Consider the following 16,298-nt stretch of genomic DNA (forward strand, 5'->3'; position numbering starts at 1 on the left):
ATATATATATATATATATATATATATATATATATATATATATATATATATATATATATATATATATATATATATATATATATATATATATATATATATATATATATATATATATATATATATATATATATATATATATATATATATATATATATATATATATATATATATATATATATATATATATATATATATATATATATATATATATATATATATATATATATATATATATATATATATATATATATATATATATATATATATATATATATATATATATATATATATATATATATATATATATATATATTATATATATATATATATATATATATATATATATATATATATATATATATATATATATATATATATATATATATATATATATATATATATATATATATATATATATATATATATATATATATATATATATATATATATATATATATATATATATATATATATATATATATATATATATATATATATATATATATATATATATGTAATAAGTACATAATTAAAAAGTAAATTAATAACAACATTAAGAGCAAAAAAAAAAAAAAAGTCTACTAAATCTAAAAGATTGAGACTTTGTTTAAAATAAACTGTCTGCACTGGATTGTCCAGCATCCAATGCAAACTGTTCCATGTTTGGCAAGTTGTGGTTTGCAAAGAAAACCAGTTCACCTGGTAGGAGGTCCCTCTGCGGGGGGCTTTGGACCACTGGACTGCAGGACAGACTGGTTAGCACCATAGCAGCCATGATCTCATCCATCTCCACTGACTCAGGACTTCTATAAGGCAGAGAGTAAAAACTGTTCACACAACTACGTTGCACTGTATTACAGACCTATGCATTTCAACAACATTTAATTTTGCTCTAACAGAGTTGGGGTTAGTCAAAACCTAAGTGAAGACAACAGATCAACTAAACAGACGAAATGGATCTGTAAGTTAACCTGTAAGGTAAGTCCACACCGGAAGACCGTGGGAAGGATAAAAGATTTGTTTGCTGTGCGTTTGCATCGGCTGACCACTCTGTCCCAGCTCCTGCATTCAGCTTCTTCTGCACACCCACCCCTCCTCCCTGCCCACAACACTGCATGTAGACCTGCAGGATTGGAAACAATCAATTACACACCGAATATCCACACTTTACATCCATGTATAAGTTGAAAAGGCTATATATAATTTATTATGACACATACCAATCCGTCCTGCTCTTCAGTGCCCATCGATATTGTGTTCAGTCCTGCTCTGGATCCCACCGCTGCCATGCTGTGCCTCTCAGCTAAACAGTCGGCGTTGGCTCTCCGCACAAAAAGCTAGAAAGCAGGGGAAAACATGTTAAAACAACGGGCATTTACAGTATGTGTTTTTTAATCTAAACGCTAAGCAGGTTTATAACAACTCACAAGCTCTGCGATAGCGCCACGAGGCCATGAAAACGAAATAAATAATAAATAAATAATTACATTTGCACGCAACACCCTCTATTAAAAACTAAACCACTTACACGAGACTTCCGAGGTAGATTAATTACTCACATATGGGACTTATATGAAAAAGACAACTATGTAATGTAACAATAAAACAATACCTACGCGATAGATTTTTGCATACAGATAAGCAGCGCAGTCGGCTCAGTGCCTTTACTTTTTTTTAGGGCAACACACCCCCTCACTGTGAGCCTCTCAGATACTGTAACTCCGGATTTAGGGAGTGAAATCATTGAGAGATACAAATCCCGCATCGGAGTTAGGATTCATTTTAGTGACTCGTGTTTACAATCCATTGATTCACTAAAATGATTCGTTCAGTGATTCTTTCTGTAGCTCCATAGGTCTTTTATTAGTGACTCAACGAATCATTCACTCAACCGATTCGTTAGAATCCACTAATTCGAGATCTCTCTCGTATTTTTGACAAAAAAGCCATCTATTTGTAATAACACGACTTCGTTTTTTAAAGTATTTACCAGCTCATATCCGCCTTTATACGTGTTGAATCGTTTCGATCACAGCTGACAGAAAATGATGCTTGCTGAGAGCCTGTTATTCACACAAAGCCACAGCCTTGCCTCGCAAACACTTTGCATTTTCCTCAGGAAATGCTATTCTAGTTTGAATATTCAGAATAGCTCAATTAAACTGTGCCATTTGTTTAATCCAGATCCATACTTTAGCTGGGACTCTCATAATGGGCGTTTACATCCAGCAAAAAACAACCTTCCCACTGGGGGCGGAAGCTGTGCTCTGATTGGCTGACGCGGTTCCCCGAAGGACACACCTTCGCTCAACAACGTGTGCGTACACGAGTTTCTGCTCAGCCCCCGTTAATGTACACAATCCAAAAGGCAAAACAACAAACAGTTGCAATACCATAAAATCACATTTGTGCACATTATTCTTTAAAAATGCATATATAAAAACCTATTAAACCGCATGCATTAGATAGCCACATTGAAACTGTTCATTTCAAACAGCGTATTTTCTCGACAGCACCGCGGTAGGATTAAAATCTGTACAGTTCATATAAACACCGGCTACATGATTATACTGGGAAAAGTCTGTAAACATGCAGTAAAATAAATGCACTCAACATCTGCCATAATGTCACTAAAAAACGGCGTGTTTAAAGATTTTACCTTGAATGTTTTCGTAGGGATAGATGCCGCTGCCTGCTGCTCACCCGCGCTTCTCTGCCGTCAGTTCAGTCAGTCAGGCGGGGGGGCTGTGCGTCGCGTTTGCGCAGTTTACGTGCCCTCATATTACTCATGACAGCTGCTTACTGCAACATCTCACAGCCTTGTTTATGTAGCTTCAATATTCATATTAGTAATTATGACTAAGATCATTTTATTATGTATTGAAACCTACAATAATATTTTAATTATCAGTAAAATTATATATATAAAATCATCATTTAGTGGGTAAATTTCAACTTATGAAAATGATTAAATATATTTTTGTATTTTATTCCATTGTTGTTTTTAAACTTTTATTTTTGATTTTTTTTAAACATTAATTAATATTTTCTTTGTAAATTATGAAACTTTATGTAAAAAAGTGTCCCGCATTGTCAATGTCACTACCGAAATAGTGTATGTTTTAGTTCATTGGCTGAGACTGATTTTAATTACACCCCTACATGTATGAGCAGAGTCAGCAGATCTCATCATTTTGGGGTAAATGTGCTCAAAAGTATGAAAAATCTGTGTGTAATTTTAAAGAATGTCACTACCGAACACCATTTCTTGTATAACTAAACACATTTTTGTGGGAGTTTATGTGTACAACTGTTCAGAACTGTGCTAGCTAACCATGAACTGATTTGCATATTTGAGCTAGCTCCAAAAGTATCTAGAATTGTCATTACCGAAACAGTCATGACTGAAACATTTGGTGAGGTTTCGGTAGTGACACCTTTGTTTTTTTTTTGGGGGGGGGGGGGGGGGGGGTGTTTGTTATCCCATAAACTTGTCACTACCATAACAGTCTCGACCGAAAAATTTAATGAAGTTTCGGTGGTGACATCTTTGTTTTTTTTGGGGGTGTTATCCGGTAAAATTGTCCCTACCTAAACAGTCATGATCGAAACATTTGGTGAGGTTTCGGTAGTGACACCTTTGTTTTGTTTTTTGGGGTGTTATCCCATAAACTTGTCACTACCATAACAGCCATGATTGAAATATTTGGTAAAGTTTCTTACTTATTATGAAAAGTTATCCCATAAAGTTTTGGTAGTGACACCTTAGTTTTTTTGGGTGTTAGCCCATAAAATTGTCACTACCATAACAGTCTCGACCGAAAAATTTAGTGAAGTTTCGGTGGTGACATCTTTGTTTTTTTTTTGGGTGTTATCCCGTAAAATTGTCCCTACCATAACAGCCATGATTGAAATATTTGGTAAAGTTTCTTACTTATTATGAAAAGTTATCCCATAAAGTTTTGGTAGTGACACCTTAGTTTTTTTGGGTGTTAGCCCATAAAATTGTCACTACCTAAACAGTCATGATCGAAACATTTGGTAAAGTTTCGGTAGTGACATCTTTGTTTTTTTTTGGAGAGCTATTCCATAAAGTTTCGGTAATGACATCTTTGTTTTATTTGGGTGTTACCCCATAAAACTGTCACTACCGAAACAGTCACAACAAAAATATTCGCTGAATTTTGGTAGTGACATCTTTGTTTTTTTGGGTGTTATCCCATAAAATTGTCACTACCGTAACAGTCACAACCAAAACATTTCATTGTTGTTTTTATAGTGACAAAAGGGAACACATGATCCTTTATTTTGGGGAAATAAACACATTTTTAGTACAGTTTGTATTTTAGCATGTTAAGTGTTTTAGTATTAGCAAGTTAATTCTGTAATGTGATGTGGTCGCTACCAAAAGATTACTGTCACTACTGAAAAAGTGCAGTCACTAGCGAAACATGGGATGTTTTGTCAAAAATAAAGTAAACTGAATTAACAACTAATATATTATGATAGTTTTTGGTTCAATGTATATTCAAACTAATCAATCTTTAAGTTTGAAATCAGTATGATCAACTTTTTGCCTTTTGCAAAGAAAAAATGGATTCAAAATACAACAAATCTCATAAATCACACTTAAAATATTGTTAAAAATGGAACTGTTATTGATTTACCTCTGAAAACTTTTTAATAAAATAAAATATATATTTACAAGGAAGATGTAAGTGATATATATATATATATATATATATATATATATATATATATATATATATATATATATATATATTGTTCTGTTGCATGTTTTTCCACTTTTACAAAAAACAGAAACATGAAAAATCATGTATTATGAGTCAAATGATACAGTTCTCCTTTTTAAGTTCAAAATATTGCTTTTATTTTCAATGTAAAATACATGATAAAAAGTATTCCACAATAATAATTAAATTTTTTATTAATATATACATGTGCATAGACAGACAGACAGACAGACAGACAGACAGATAGATAGATAGATAGATACGTCATTCTAAGTGAATTGTTTAGACAGCATTCTGCTGCTTCCAGAGCAGTCCAGTGATGTGTCACCTTTCACCTACATCATTTGGTCTGTTTCCTAAATATTCAGCATTGTGTATTTGCAAACAGACATTTGGAAGAAATCGTTCATCATGTAATGATGTCTGGGGATTATAAGCTTTCTTCTGTCGGCGGTCATGCCCGACGGACTTCATCCTCCAAAGGGGATTTTAGGTCTGGACAGCACAAGCATGTTGGGTTTCAGTCTCTGAATCCAGTCTGGGTATTGGCTCGAGGCATTGTGTCATGTGACTCACCCTGACCTACAATAACCCAGACGTGGTCGGCTTCCTTTATGTTTTTAGATGAAGTTGCGGCGACGTAAGAATGAATATATTTATCAGTTCACATGATAAAAAGCAATAAATACAAAAATATTCATTGTTAACAACATGTTGCAAAATGTGAATAAATACAAATCATGCATTGTAAATTTTCGTCACACTAGAAATGTTTGTCTGGAATGGGAGGGACTGCCTCCTTAACAATATCACTCAAATCAACCACAGTATCTATATCAGACAGAGGTGCTTCGTTCTTTTGACTTTTGGTTTTCCAGTTCACTGCAGCATACACAGCAGTCGTTTCTGAGTCGGTCGAATGTTGAGGTAAAGCGTGAGGCTGCTCCACTGCCTGCTTGTTTACTGGTTTGTTGAGGGCTGAGACAGAGTGATTATCATCAGGCTTTGTCATTGCTGGGGAAGGGCTCTCATTCTCCCCTTTAGCTTTGTCAGATGGAGACTGTAATGGAGGCTCACTAATGCACTCATAAGGATTTTCCTCATTTAGTTCAGCCTCCACGAGTGAGTATATATGATCAGTTAGATCAGTGGCATCTGGTGTATATTCAACTCTCAGGGGTTCAGGTAGTTTCTGTAACAAAGACATACGTTTGTGAGAATTTTTTTATTTTATTTTGTTTTTGTTTTTTCATGTCACATACTTTTATGCTGGTCCTATTAAAAAAAGCGTTACAAAAATCATTAGCTTTCTCTATCTGCTTTCCATTAAAGTGTCATTTCCTTTAGAAGATTAATCCCATAACTTACCACTAAATGATTTTAATTGACCATAATAGGATGGATATGGTTCAGTAGTGTATTGCAAACGGTCTCATAGCAGAAAAATGTGAGTTTCTTCCTCTTAAAGCAAATTGTCATCAGTGGTCATGCACTATTCAGCTTTGGCTTTGTATTCAGTATATGCTAGTAGTCAAATAAAGAATAATTTAACAATCTAACTCTTAAAATGATTTTTTTATGCTGTAACCTAATGAAATCAGGTTGATTTGGTCATATTAAAGAAATAGTTTACCCAAAAATGAAAATTTGCTAAAGATTTACTCAACTTTAGGCCATCCAGGATGTACATTAGTTTGTGTCCTCATCAGAACAGTTCACCAATGAATGCAGTAAATGGGTGCCATCAGAATAAGAGTTTAAACAGCAGGTAATATAAATAATGTTATACACAAATCCATCAAGACATTTTTAACTTCAAACCATTGCTTTCTGCTAGAATACAAGTCCTCTATATACATAACAATACTTTCGAATGAGTCCTCTCATCGGAATCAGAAGAGAAATAGAAGCGATGGTTTAAAGTTAAAACACTTGAATTAATTAGTGGACTGGAGTTGTATGAATTACTTGTGGATTATTGTGATGTTTGGACTCTCATTCTGACGGCACCCATTCACTGCAGATCATAAACAATTAAAGAAATGTAAATTTCTGTAAATTAATCCTTTAAATAGTATTTTGACTTGAATAAAATCAAGTAATTTAAATGTAGTTTGTGTCTTCTTAATAACAGATCTATATAAAACAGTTCACCAATGAATACAGTAAATGGGTGCCGTCAGACTTCAAACAGCTGATAAAAAAGTCATAATAATCCACAAACAGCAAGTATTATAAGTAATGTTATACACAAATCCATCAAGACATTTTTAACTTCAAACCATTGCTTTCTGATAGAACATAATAATAATGCTTTCGAAAGAGTCATCTCGTCGGAATCAGGAGAGAAATATGCTCAGATCAAGCATCATTTCCAAGCAAAAACAGTCCAAAATAACGTTATTATGGATTATGGACAGCTATTTCGTTCAGAAGCAATGGTTTAAAGTTAAAACACAATTAATTAATGGACTAAAGTTGTGTGAATCACTTGTGTATTATTGTGATTATTTTATCAGCTGTTTGGACTCTTATTCTGACGGCACCCATTCACTGCAGATGATCCTTTGGTGAACAAGTAAGGTAATGCTAAATTTCTCTAAAAACCTGTTCTGATGAAGAAACAAACTCTACATAGCAAATTGTAATTTGGGGGAGCTAATTATTCCTTTAAATAATATTTCGACTTAAATAAAATCAAGTAAATTAGATGTAGTTTGTGTCTTCATCAAAACTGGAAAAATATCTCAAAAAAAAAAAAAAGTTCACCAATAATGCAGTGAATGGGTGCCGTCAGAATAAGACTTCAAACAGCTGATAAAAACATTTAAAAAAATCCACAAACAGCAGGTAATATAAGTAATGTTATACACAAATCCATCAAGACATTTTTAACTTCAACCCATTGCTTTCTGCTAGAATACAAGTCCTTTATACATAATAATGCTTGCGAAAGAGTCCTCTCACCGGAATCAGAAGAGAAACAACAACATTATTATGGATTATGGACTGCTATTTTGTCCAGAAGCAAAGGTTTAAAGGTAAAACACTTTAATTAATTGATGGACTGGAGTCGTGTGAATTACTTGTGGATTTTTGTGATGATTTTATCAGCTGTTTGGACTCTGATTCTGATGGTACCCATTCACTGCAGAGGATCCACTGGTGAAGAATTTCCTCTAAAAAAATCTTCAGCAAATTATAATTATTCCTTTAAATAATATTTTGACTTAAATAAAATCAAGTAGATGTTGTCAAGTGACGCACATTTTTTAGCAACCTGACAACACAGTGTACTTCAACACTGAACAATAACCTTTTAAAGCAATAGCCAAGAATAATACTAATTTGTTTATTGTATTCTGAGTATGGGTTTTGTATTATGTAAGTTTCTTACATTTTGTTGAGGTGCAGATTGAATATGCGCTTTCTCCCGTCTGTGCAAATGCCTGGGTGAAACACTTTCAGACATACTAGAGACAAAAAAGAAAAGTCACTATTTCAAATGTTACATACACAGATACACCGTAGCATCCAACTTGCATCCTGTTTATTTCCCTGATAGATTTTTTTGCATGGTGTCTGTATGCAAACCTGATGTTATCAGTCCATCTTTGCGGTTTACATAAACACAAAGGTACGGGAGTTGACAAACAGGTCTCTACTTTTCTTACAATAACACAAACTTTAATGTTATTCATGCTGCGTGACTTGAGCACTTGGTGACTTCTGAACCTGTCATTGCACATTCCACCCATTTACTCAGCATACTGTTACAATCACTCCCTTCTCATGGGTGTGTTTTGAAGTTGTGATAACAACCAAATTCCTAAATATGCATATAAATACAAAAAATGAAAAAGAAAAAAATAAGAGACTTACCTAAAACAGCTTGTACAAAGACTGTAGACCGCCACATAAATGATGATGAAGATAGCTGACACAATGCTAATCTGAAGGGAGGAAGAACAACCTGATAACCAGGTGACCAGACCCTCCTCAAGAGGAGCCATCACTCTTCATACAGCTTCTGTAATGACTAAAATGTAAGAACTGAAGGAAAACAAAATCAATATCTACAACCGGTGATGTTCTCAATGAGATTGTTGATGGGGCAATGAGTAAAAGAAATGAAAGCGAATTGTTGTGAACAGTTGTATGACTACACAGGTGAGTACTTGTAGAAGTCACACCTCTCTTTCATGTTAACACAGAGAGGTGTTACTGCAATGTTAAACATATTACTATTTTTAAAATGTAAGTAAACACAGTGTCGAATGAAAAGTACTGTCAAAAAATATTAAAAAGTATTACCTGAATTAGTTTAAATGGAACTTAAGCATACAAGTCTTTCAAATGAATATTCATACACATTGTACATCATCTGTGTGAGGTCTTTCAGAACTAGTATCTATAAACAGCCTTCTTTTGCCAAAAAGAATAAAAGAGAATGTCCCCTTACCTTTGACATCAGTTATGCGATCTCAGATCACCTGGCATCATCTTGTCTTCACTGGCAGCAATACACTGATCCAACAGGGATTTGACAAAGTCACACTTCCTCATTCTGGATTCCTGTCACTCCAGTGTCTAATCCATACATCCCTCAGTAGAGTCCACTTCACGTGCCTACTTGTTTATTCAATTAGACTAGATTGTTTATGTTTAATAACAAAGTTTAATGTCTTTATTATTTCTTATTTAGATTTTATATAGCCTTTAAATATGGTTAGTTCTGTTCTGAATGACATCTACATAATTAAAACAAAAATAGTTTCAGTTCATGAATGGAACACTGCTGCCTCTTAATGGACAAAGGATGTATGACAAATTGTATTTAAATAATATGGCTGATTTTTGCACAAAACTACTGTTGTGATTCACTAAAAGAAATACTATATATAACTTTTTTCTTACAAACAATAAGCCTCATTCAACTTGCTTAACTAAAATCAAAACTCACCAAATATTTATTAATTAATGTAAATTTAATGTAAACATTTATTAAAGTACAAAGGAATATCTAAGGCACATTTTTGTTTAAGCACCAGCGTTAAACTGAGGTAGAAATGATTTGTCATGAAATAAATTCAGTACATTATACATCAAGGGGGGGAAAGGAATATATATATACCAAAAGTTCATTTGTTCAGGAGAATTACAGTGCAGATAAATTTTTGTTACAAAAATATAAAATACTAAAATGATAGAATTTTGCAGTGTTATATATATATATATATATATATATATATATATATATATATATATATATATATACAGTTGCAATCAAAATTATTCAACCCTCCAGAGACTGCAGTAGTTTACAAATACAAGCTTTTCTGAAGATCCAGAACTTTAAAAAAATTGCATCTATAACCAATTACTGGCATATTAAAAGTGATAATGTCAACATATAATGTAATATTTTTGAGTTCTAGGATTTTTTAATAACACAGCTATGTCATAATTATTCAACCCCTGTTTAACATTGCTGTTTTTTTTAGTCACTTATTTGTATGGTGGGGAACAAAATTGTCTTAAAACATAATTAAGCTTTTAGAAACTCTATTAGAAAACAGAATTAGCTTGAGGTGTTACACATACATACAGTTAACACATGCATGTGCTGAAGTTTTAGTAGCTAATATGACAAAGTCAACACAGCTCTCACAAAAGCTAATAATTCTATTACTTTAGAAAGGCTATATGACGATTTCCAAGGCATTAAAGGTTCCCAGAGACACAGCTGGCATCCTTATTCCTTAGTTTAAAATGTGTTGTACCAGAAAACATTTGAAGGTGTTGAACAAAAAAGCACAATATCATAAAATGTTTGATCAGAACAACTGAGGAAAAACCTGCAATGTACAACCAAAGCCTTGTAAGATGACCCAACGAAAGGAGGAATAACATTTCAATGCAGTGTATAAGAAGAACACTAGACAGTTATGGCCTTCATGTCGGGACATCTTGCCGAATACCACTCTTGACCAAGAAGAACAAAAAGGCAGATGTGAACATGTAAAAATTAATTTAGATAGACATGTGAAGTTCTGCAAGAATGTTTTATAGAGTGATCTGACCAAACTGGAACTTTTTGGACCTATGGATCAGTGGTATGTCTGGTGCAAAAAAGGCAGAGCTTATGAGCGGAAGAATACCATCTTCATCATCAAACTTTGGGGTGGACCAGTCCTGTTAGAGGGGTGTTTTATTGTAGCAATAAGTGGAAACCATGACTGTATAAAGGACATCATGGATTCTTTGAAGTAGCAGGCCATTTTGGCAAGAATTGTGATGCCTTTGGTGCAAAGACTAAAGCTGATGATCAGGGGACTTTCCTGAAGGGCCATCATCCCAAAGTATACATCCAAAAATGTATGCTTGGTTCAAGGATCAGACATTGAATGTACTTGAGTGGCCTGTTCAGTCTCCAGATTTAATTCTCGTTGGAAATATTTGGTTGAATTTGAAGAAAGAAGTGGCAAAGTGAAAACTAAAGATTATGAGTCATCTGAAAGCTTTTTCAGGCGAGGAATGGGCCAAGACTGCAGTAGAGAGGTGACAGAAGCTTCAAAGCACTTACAGACAGCGTTTATTGGGGGTTTTAAAGAATAAAAGATTCTGCACCAAATTTGACTTTGAGGGGTTGAATAATTTTGAACATGAACATTTAGAGCCAATTTGATTTTTTTTTTTATTCATCAGCTTCCGTTTTCAGAATGACTCAAATGTGTATTTATACATTTCTCGAATAGTGTACTGATGCTTTTGTTGAGTTGCTTTTACAAAATTGTGTTCTAATTGTGCAGCAAAATGTCTTGTAGGTCAAGGGGGTTGAATAATTTCGATTGCAACTGTGTATATATATATATATGTGTGTGTGTGTGTGTGTGTGTGTGTGTGTGTATATATATATATATATATATATATATATATATGTATGTGTGTGTGTGTGTGTGTGTGTGTGTGTGTGTGTGTATAAATATATACAATTGAGGTAAAAAGTTTACATACACTTTGCAGAATCTGTTAATTATTTAGTACCAAAATGAGAGGGATCGTTCAAAATGCATGTTTTTATTTATTTATTAATGACCTGAATAAGATATTTCACATAAAAGACATTTACATACAATCACAAGAGAAAATAATAGTTGAATTTATAAAAATGATCCCGTTCAAAAGTTAAATTTTTTTTTTTTTGTGATAGCTGTTCATGAGTCTCTTGTTTGTCCTGAACAGTTAAACTGCCTGCTGCTCTTCAGAAAAGTCATTCAGGTCCCACAAATTCTTTGGTTTTTGAGCATTTTGTGTATTTGAACCCTTTCCAATAATAACTGTATGGGTTTTGAGATCCATCTTTTCACACTGAGGACAACTGAGGGACTCATATGCAACTATTACAGAAGGTTCAAATGCTCACTGATGCTTTAGAAGGAAACTATAGAATCTTCTAAAGTGCAGTACTAAATGAAAAAATATGATATTTAGACATAATAAGAAAAATGTACACCTCTTCATTCTGTTCAAAAGTTTACACCCCTGGCTCTTAATGCAACGAGTTGCTTTCTGAAGCATCAGTGAGGGTTTGAACCTTCTGTAACAGTTGTCCTGAGTGTGAAAAGATGGATCTCAAAATCATACAGTCATTGTTGGAAAAGGTTCAAATACACAAAAATGCTGAAAAACCAAAGAACTTGTTGGACCTGAAGTATTTTTCTGAAAAACAGCAGGCAGTTTAACTGTTCATGACAAACAGGAGACTCATGAACAACTTATCACTTAAAAAACAAAAAAAACCAAAAACACGCCTGTGGATCATTCAGGTAAAAACATAGTATTAAGAATCAAGCATTTGTAAACTTTTAAGTGTCATTTTAATAAATTCAGCTATTTGTTTCTGTGAAATATCTTATTCAAGTAATTTCTAAATAAAAAAATAACTTGATTTTGTATGATCCCTCTTATTTTGGTAAAATAATTAACATTTTGCAGATTCTGCAACGTGTATGTAAACTTTTGACCTCAACTATATATATATATATATATATATATATATATATATATATATATATATATATATATATAATAAGTGTAACATTTTACTTCACAGTGTTTTGCTGCTTCAAATTAAAAAAAAATGTTCAGGCCTGCAGATGGTATTTTGATTTTATAAAGAGATTATGTATATTCTGTCTGAATGTTCTATAAGATAAACAAGAAGCAAACAAGAGCTGATCCGTTCCTCCACCACAACACCGTTGCCTGACAACGCTGAGTGCAAAATAAAAGTAGCCTCTTTGTTCCCCTTATCCCTCACCCCTCCAACTCTCCCTCATTCTAATTTCCAAATCCAGCTTTACTCCTTAAATTGGATGTTATTTTCCTTCGAAAAACTCATTCCCACACTCCAAACTGTTTCATGTAAACAGGCCAGTTTTGCAAAACCATACAGTACTGGATCTCAGAGGAATGTTGGCTAAGTGGTAGATTATCCTAAGCAGTGAATACATTTGTGGGAAAACCCCATTTAGTATTTAAGTTTGATTCGATTTGTAGAAGTATATTATAGTTAAAATATAAGCTGCCTCTCTGAGACTGATTTCTGGGATTTCAAAATGTGATTGTGGGACTTTTAAAATAAACAAAAGAAAGGAAGAAAAAGACATCCCATCACAATTCTCATAACAGCCTGTTGAAAAAAAACTGCATATGCTGGTTAGGTATGTTTTGAAGCATAGCAGCTGGTTTGAGCTGGTTTAAGCTGGCCCTGAGCAGGTTTAGGCAGGTGTTGGTCCTAAGCAACTATCTCTTGCTCAGGAACACCTTAAACCAGCTCATGAATGACTAAGGGCCAGCTTAAACCAGCAGCCATGCTTCAAAACTGTATGCTGTTTTGTTTAACAGGGTAAATGCACTAAAATAAAATTATTTATAAGTATATAACAGCATATGCTGGTTAAGTATGTTTTGAAGCATAGCAGCTAGTTTGTGCTGGTTTAAGATGGCCGTTAGTTGGTCATGAGCTGGTCCTAAGCTGGTTTAAGCAGATGCTGGTCCTAAACAACTAGCTCCTGCTCAGTACCAGCTTAAACCAGCTCATGAACAACTAAGGACGAACTTAAACCAGCTGTCATGCTTCAAAACACACCTAACTACGTTGTTATGAGCTGGTTTAAACTTGTCTTGAGCTGGTTATGAGCTGGTTTAAGCAAAACATAACTAACTACGTTGTTATGAGCTGGTTTAAACTTGTCTTGAGCTGGTTATGAGCTGGTCCTAAGCTAGTCCTAAGAAACTAGCTCCTGCTCAGGACCAGTTTAGCAGCTGGTTTAAGATGATTTAAGATGGTTACTAGTTGGTCATGAGCTGGTTTAAGCTGGTCAGCTTTAAACTGGTCCTGCTCATGAACAACTAAGGACCAGCTTAAACCAGCTGCCATGCTTCAAAACATGCCTAACCAGCAAATGCAGGGTAGATGCACTAAAATTATTTTAATTTTAAAACTTATATTAATAAATACCTATTGGTACTACCGTATATTACTAAGCAAATATGCTTTGTAAAAATCTTTTCGAAATAGTTTTCAGTCTTTTTTCTTCAGTTGCCTTTGTACAGCTCCTCTAATTAGAACTGCAGTCAGAACACTGCACAGCCCCAACAAGAAGAACGATCCTCCAGCCAGCATGATGAAGGGTTCTCCGTGCACATCTACAACAGTCTGCCGATGCACCAGAAAGTCTCTAAACATTGCTTCCAGCTGGCACATAGTACACATGGCCAGAAAGATATGGAAGATCTGATGTCCGTGGCCTACAATGTCACATCTCCCCGGAAAGAAGCGCTCAGGAACAGGGCAAGAGAAAAACAGAGATGCTAACATGAAAAACACCACTTGTAGGGCATGTAACGCCAACACTGGCTCGTCCCATGATTTGGTAACCAGGCGGTGCACTACGGGGCTAATGTCGAGCAAGTACGCCAGACTAGTGGGAATAATCTGGCAGAGCTTCCGGCAAAGCGGGTACGGACGGCGATAACGGAATTTGGCGTAGCAGCAGCTGGTGCAGGACAACCAGGCAAGGACCGCAGCACCAGGCAGAAACACAATACCCACCAAGCTGTGCCTCCATACTGGCTCAGAACAGTAAAAATAGTGGCCTAGTGAGCAGCCATACTGGTAAACAGCTACACCAACGTAGTCTACAAAAAAGAGAGAGTAATGGGCTAGTTCAGAGTGCGATTGCAGCAGATGGGCGGCCACGCTGAAACTGAGGTAGGTAAGGGATGATAACACATATAAAAACAGAGGCAAAGACGCCAAATTGAGCGTCAGCCCCCATGTCCCTGCAAATAAAGAAAACTGGAGTAGAATTGCAGGGATTGCCAGCAGGTGTGTCCATACATTGAGCGACTCATTGTGGCATTGAAACAGGCTACAAAAGTAGCTCCGCCATTCCTGATGCACCGGACGATAGCCTGACAAGATATAAGGTTCACGAAACAGGCTTGGCACATCAGAGGCGAGTACGGTGGCTTGAGGTAAAGGTAGACGGGGAAACCAGTTCGACAAGTGGGGTAACTGACCCAGCTGTTGAATGCTTGAAGTCAATGTACTCAGACGGCCCAAAACTCCACTCGACATGCTGAAACAGTGGATCAGTGTCCAAAAATGAGCTGAAACGAGAAAACAGCACAAGGATAAATTATTGACAAATCAGCATGCCATGATTCAAACCTGCCATGCCAGACAAAGAGCCAATTCTTGCTGAACTAAACCACTTACACTTGATAAGTTAATAACTGGCCTGGTTGAACTGATCATTGTATACTCACATTGTGCTCTGTGCTCTTGCTCCAAATCAGAATTACAATATTCTAAAACACTTGTGAAACCATTCTGCAAACTTTGTTAAGATTTAATATGTAAATAAGCACGTAAAATCCGAGATAAGACAATTAAACGTTTAAAAATGCTTGATAAGGTAAATAGACAGCAAGAATATGAGCAAGAATAAATCTTCCACGCAGACTATCTGTCTGCGTGGGAAAAGAAGAAAATCCTTACTTCCTTTTTTTAAGTAAAAGGGAGTAAATAGTTATCGTCTTTTATATAGGCTACATTAGCAGCTCCTCACCTTTGTGGAACCGGTTCAAGGTCGCTCTTCGTTCTTCTCAGTTACTTTTTTTTTTAAAGTTTCATATCGACTCAAAGAATAAATCCGTTCCTTAGATTTTTTGCATTTTCACCTTGGCAACTACGTTGCGCCTGTCAAAGTCTTTACTGTGGAACCTGTTGTGCCGGCTCCTTGTGAAACTGGGCGGGGTTACAAATCACTCAAATGACTCGCTTCATTTCACATGCTGACATCACTCAGACGCAAAACTCTGAAAGAAATAATATATAATTTACGATTATAAAATCGTATAGCATTTTGATGTCTAAAGACTCGTTTTCTCAAAATAAAATTTTAAATTGTTAAATGGAAACCGTACTTGAATGACATAAAAGATTAAATGATTCAAAAATCCTAAACAAACA

The 16,298-nt window shown here is 34.8% G+C and overlaps 3 protein-coding genes across 3 annotated transcripts in view; all 3 read right to left on the reverse strand.

Moving 5' to 3' along the window:
* Nucleotides 1-2,714, reverse strand: part of znf395b (zinc finger protein 395b) — a 9,216-nt gene extending 6,502 nt beyond the window's left edge. Inside the window, exons 1-4 of the mRNA XM_073853186.1 lie at nt 2,659-2,714; nt 1,220-1,336; nt 971-1,122; nt 699-805 (exon numbers count right to left, since the gene is read on the reverse strand). Coding sequence (XP_073709287.1) covers nt 699-805; nt 971-1,122; nt 1,220-1,288 — 328 coding nt within the window. The 5' untranslated portion in view covers nt 1,289-1,336; nt 2,659-2,714. The remainder of the gene's footprint in view (nt 1-698; nt 806-970; nt 1,123-1,219; nt 1,337-2,658) is intronic.
* A 2,177-nt stretch (nt 2,715-4,891) lies between these two features.
* Nucleotides 4,892-11,610, reverse strand: LOC141283667 (uncharacterized). Its single transcript, XM_073816981.1, has 3 exons — nt 8,636-11,610; nt 8,151-8,226; nt 4,892-5,945 (listed from the first exon to the last, which is right to left on the reverse strand). Exons 1-3 carry the CDS (start codon nt 8,764-8,766, stop codon nt 5,517-5,519), a joined length of 636 nt encoding a protein of 211 aa, XP_073673082.1. The 5' UTR covers nt 8,767-11,610; the 3' UTR covers nt 4,892-5,516.
* Nucleotides 11,611-14,311: 2,701 nt separating this feature from the next.
* Nucleotides 14,312-15,424, reverse strand: paqr8 (progestin and adipoQ receptor family member VIII). The gene has a single exon (XM_073817015.1). It carries the CDS (start codon nt 15,399-15,401, stop codon nt 14,343-14,345), a length of 1,059 nt encoding a protein of 352 aa, XP_073673116.1. The 5' UTR covers nt 15,402-15,424; the 3' UTR covers nt 14,312-14,342.
* Between the last annotated feature and the right edge of the window lie 874 nt (nt 15,425-16,298).

This window comes from Garra rufa, chromosome 13, assembly GCF_049309525.1.
Source record: "Garra rufa chromosome 13, GarRuf1.0, whole genome shotgun sequence".
NCBI lineage: Eukaryota > Metazoa > Chordata > Actinopteri > Cypriniformes > Cyprinidae > Garra > Garra rufa.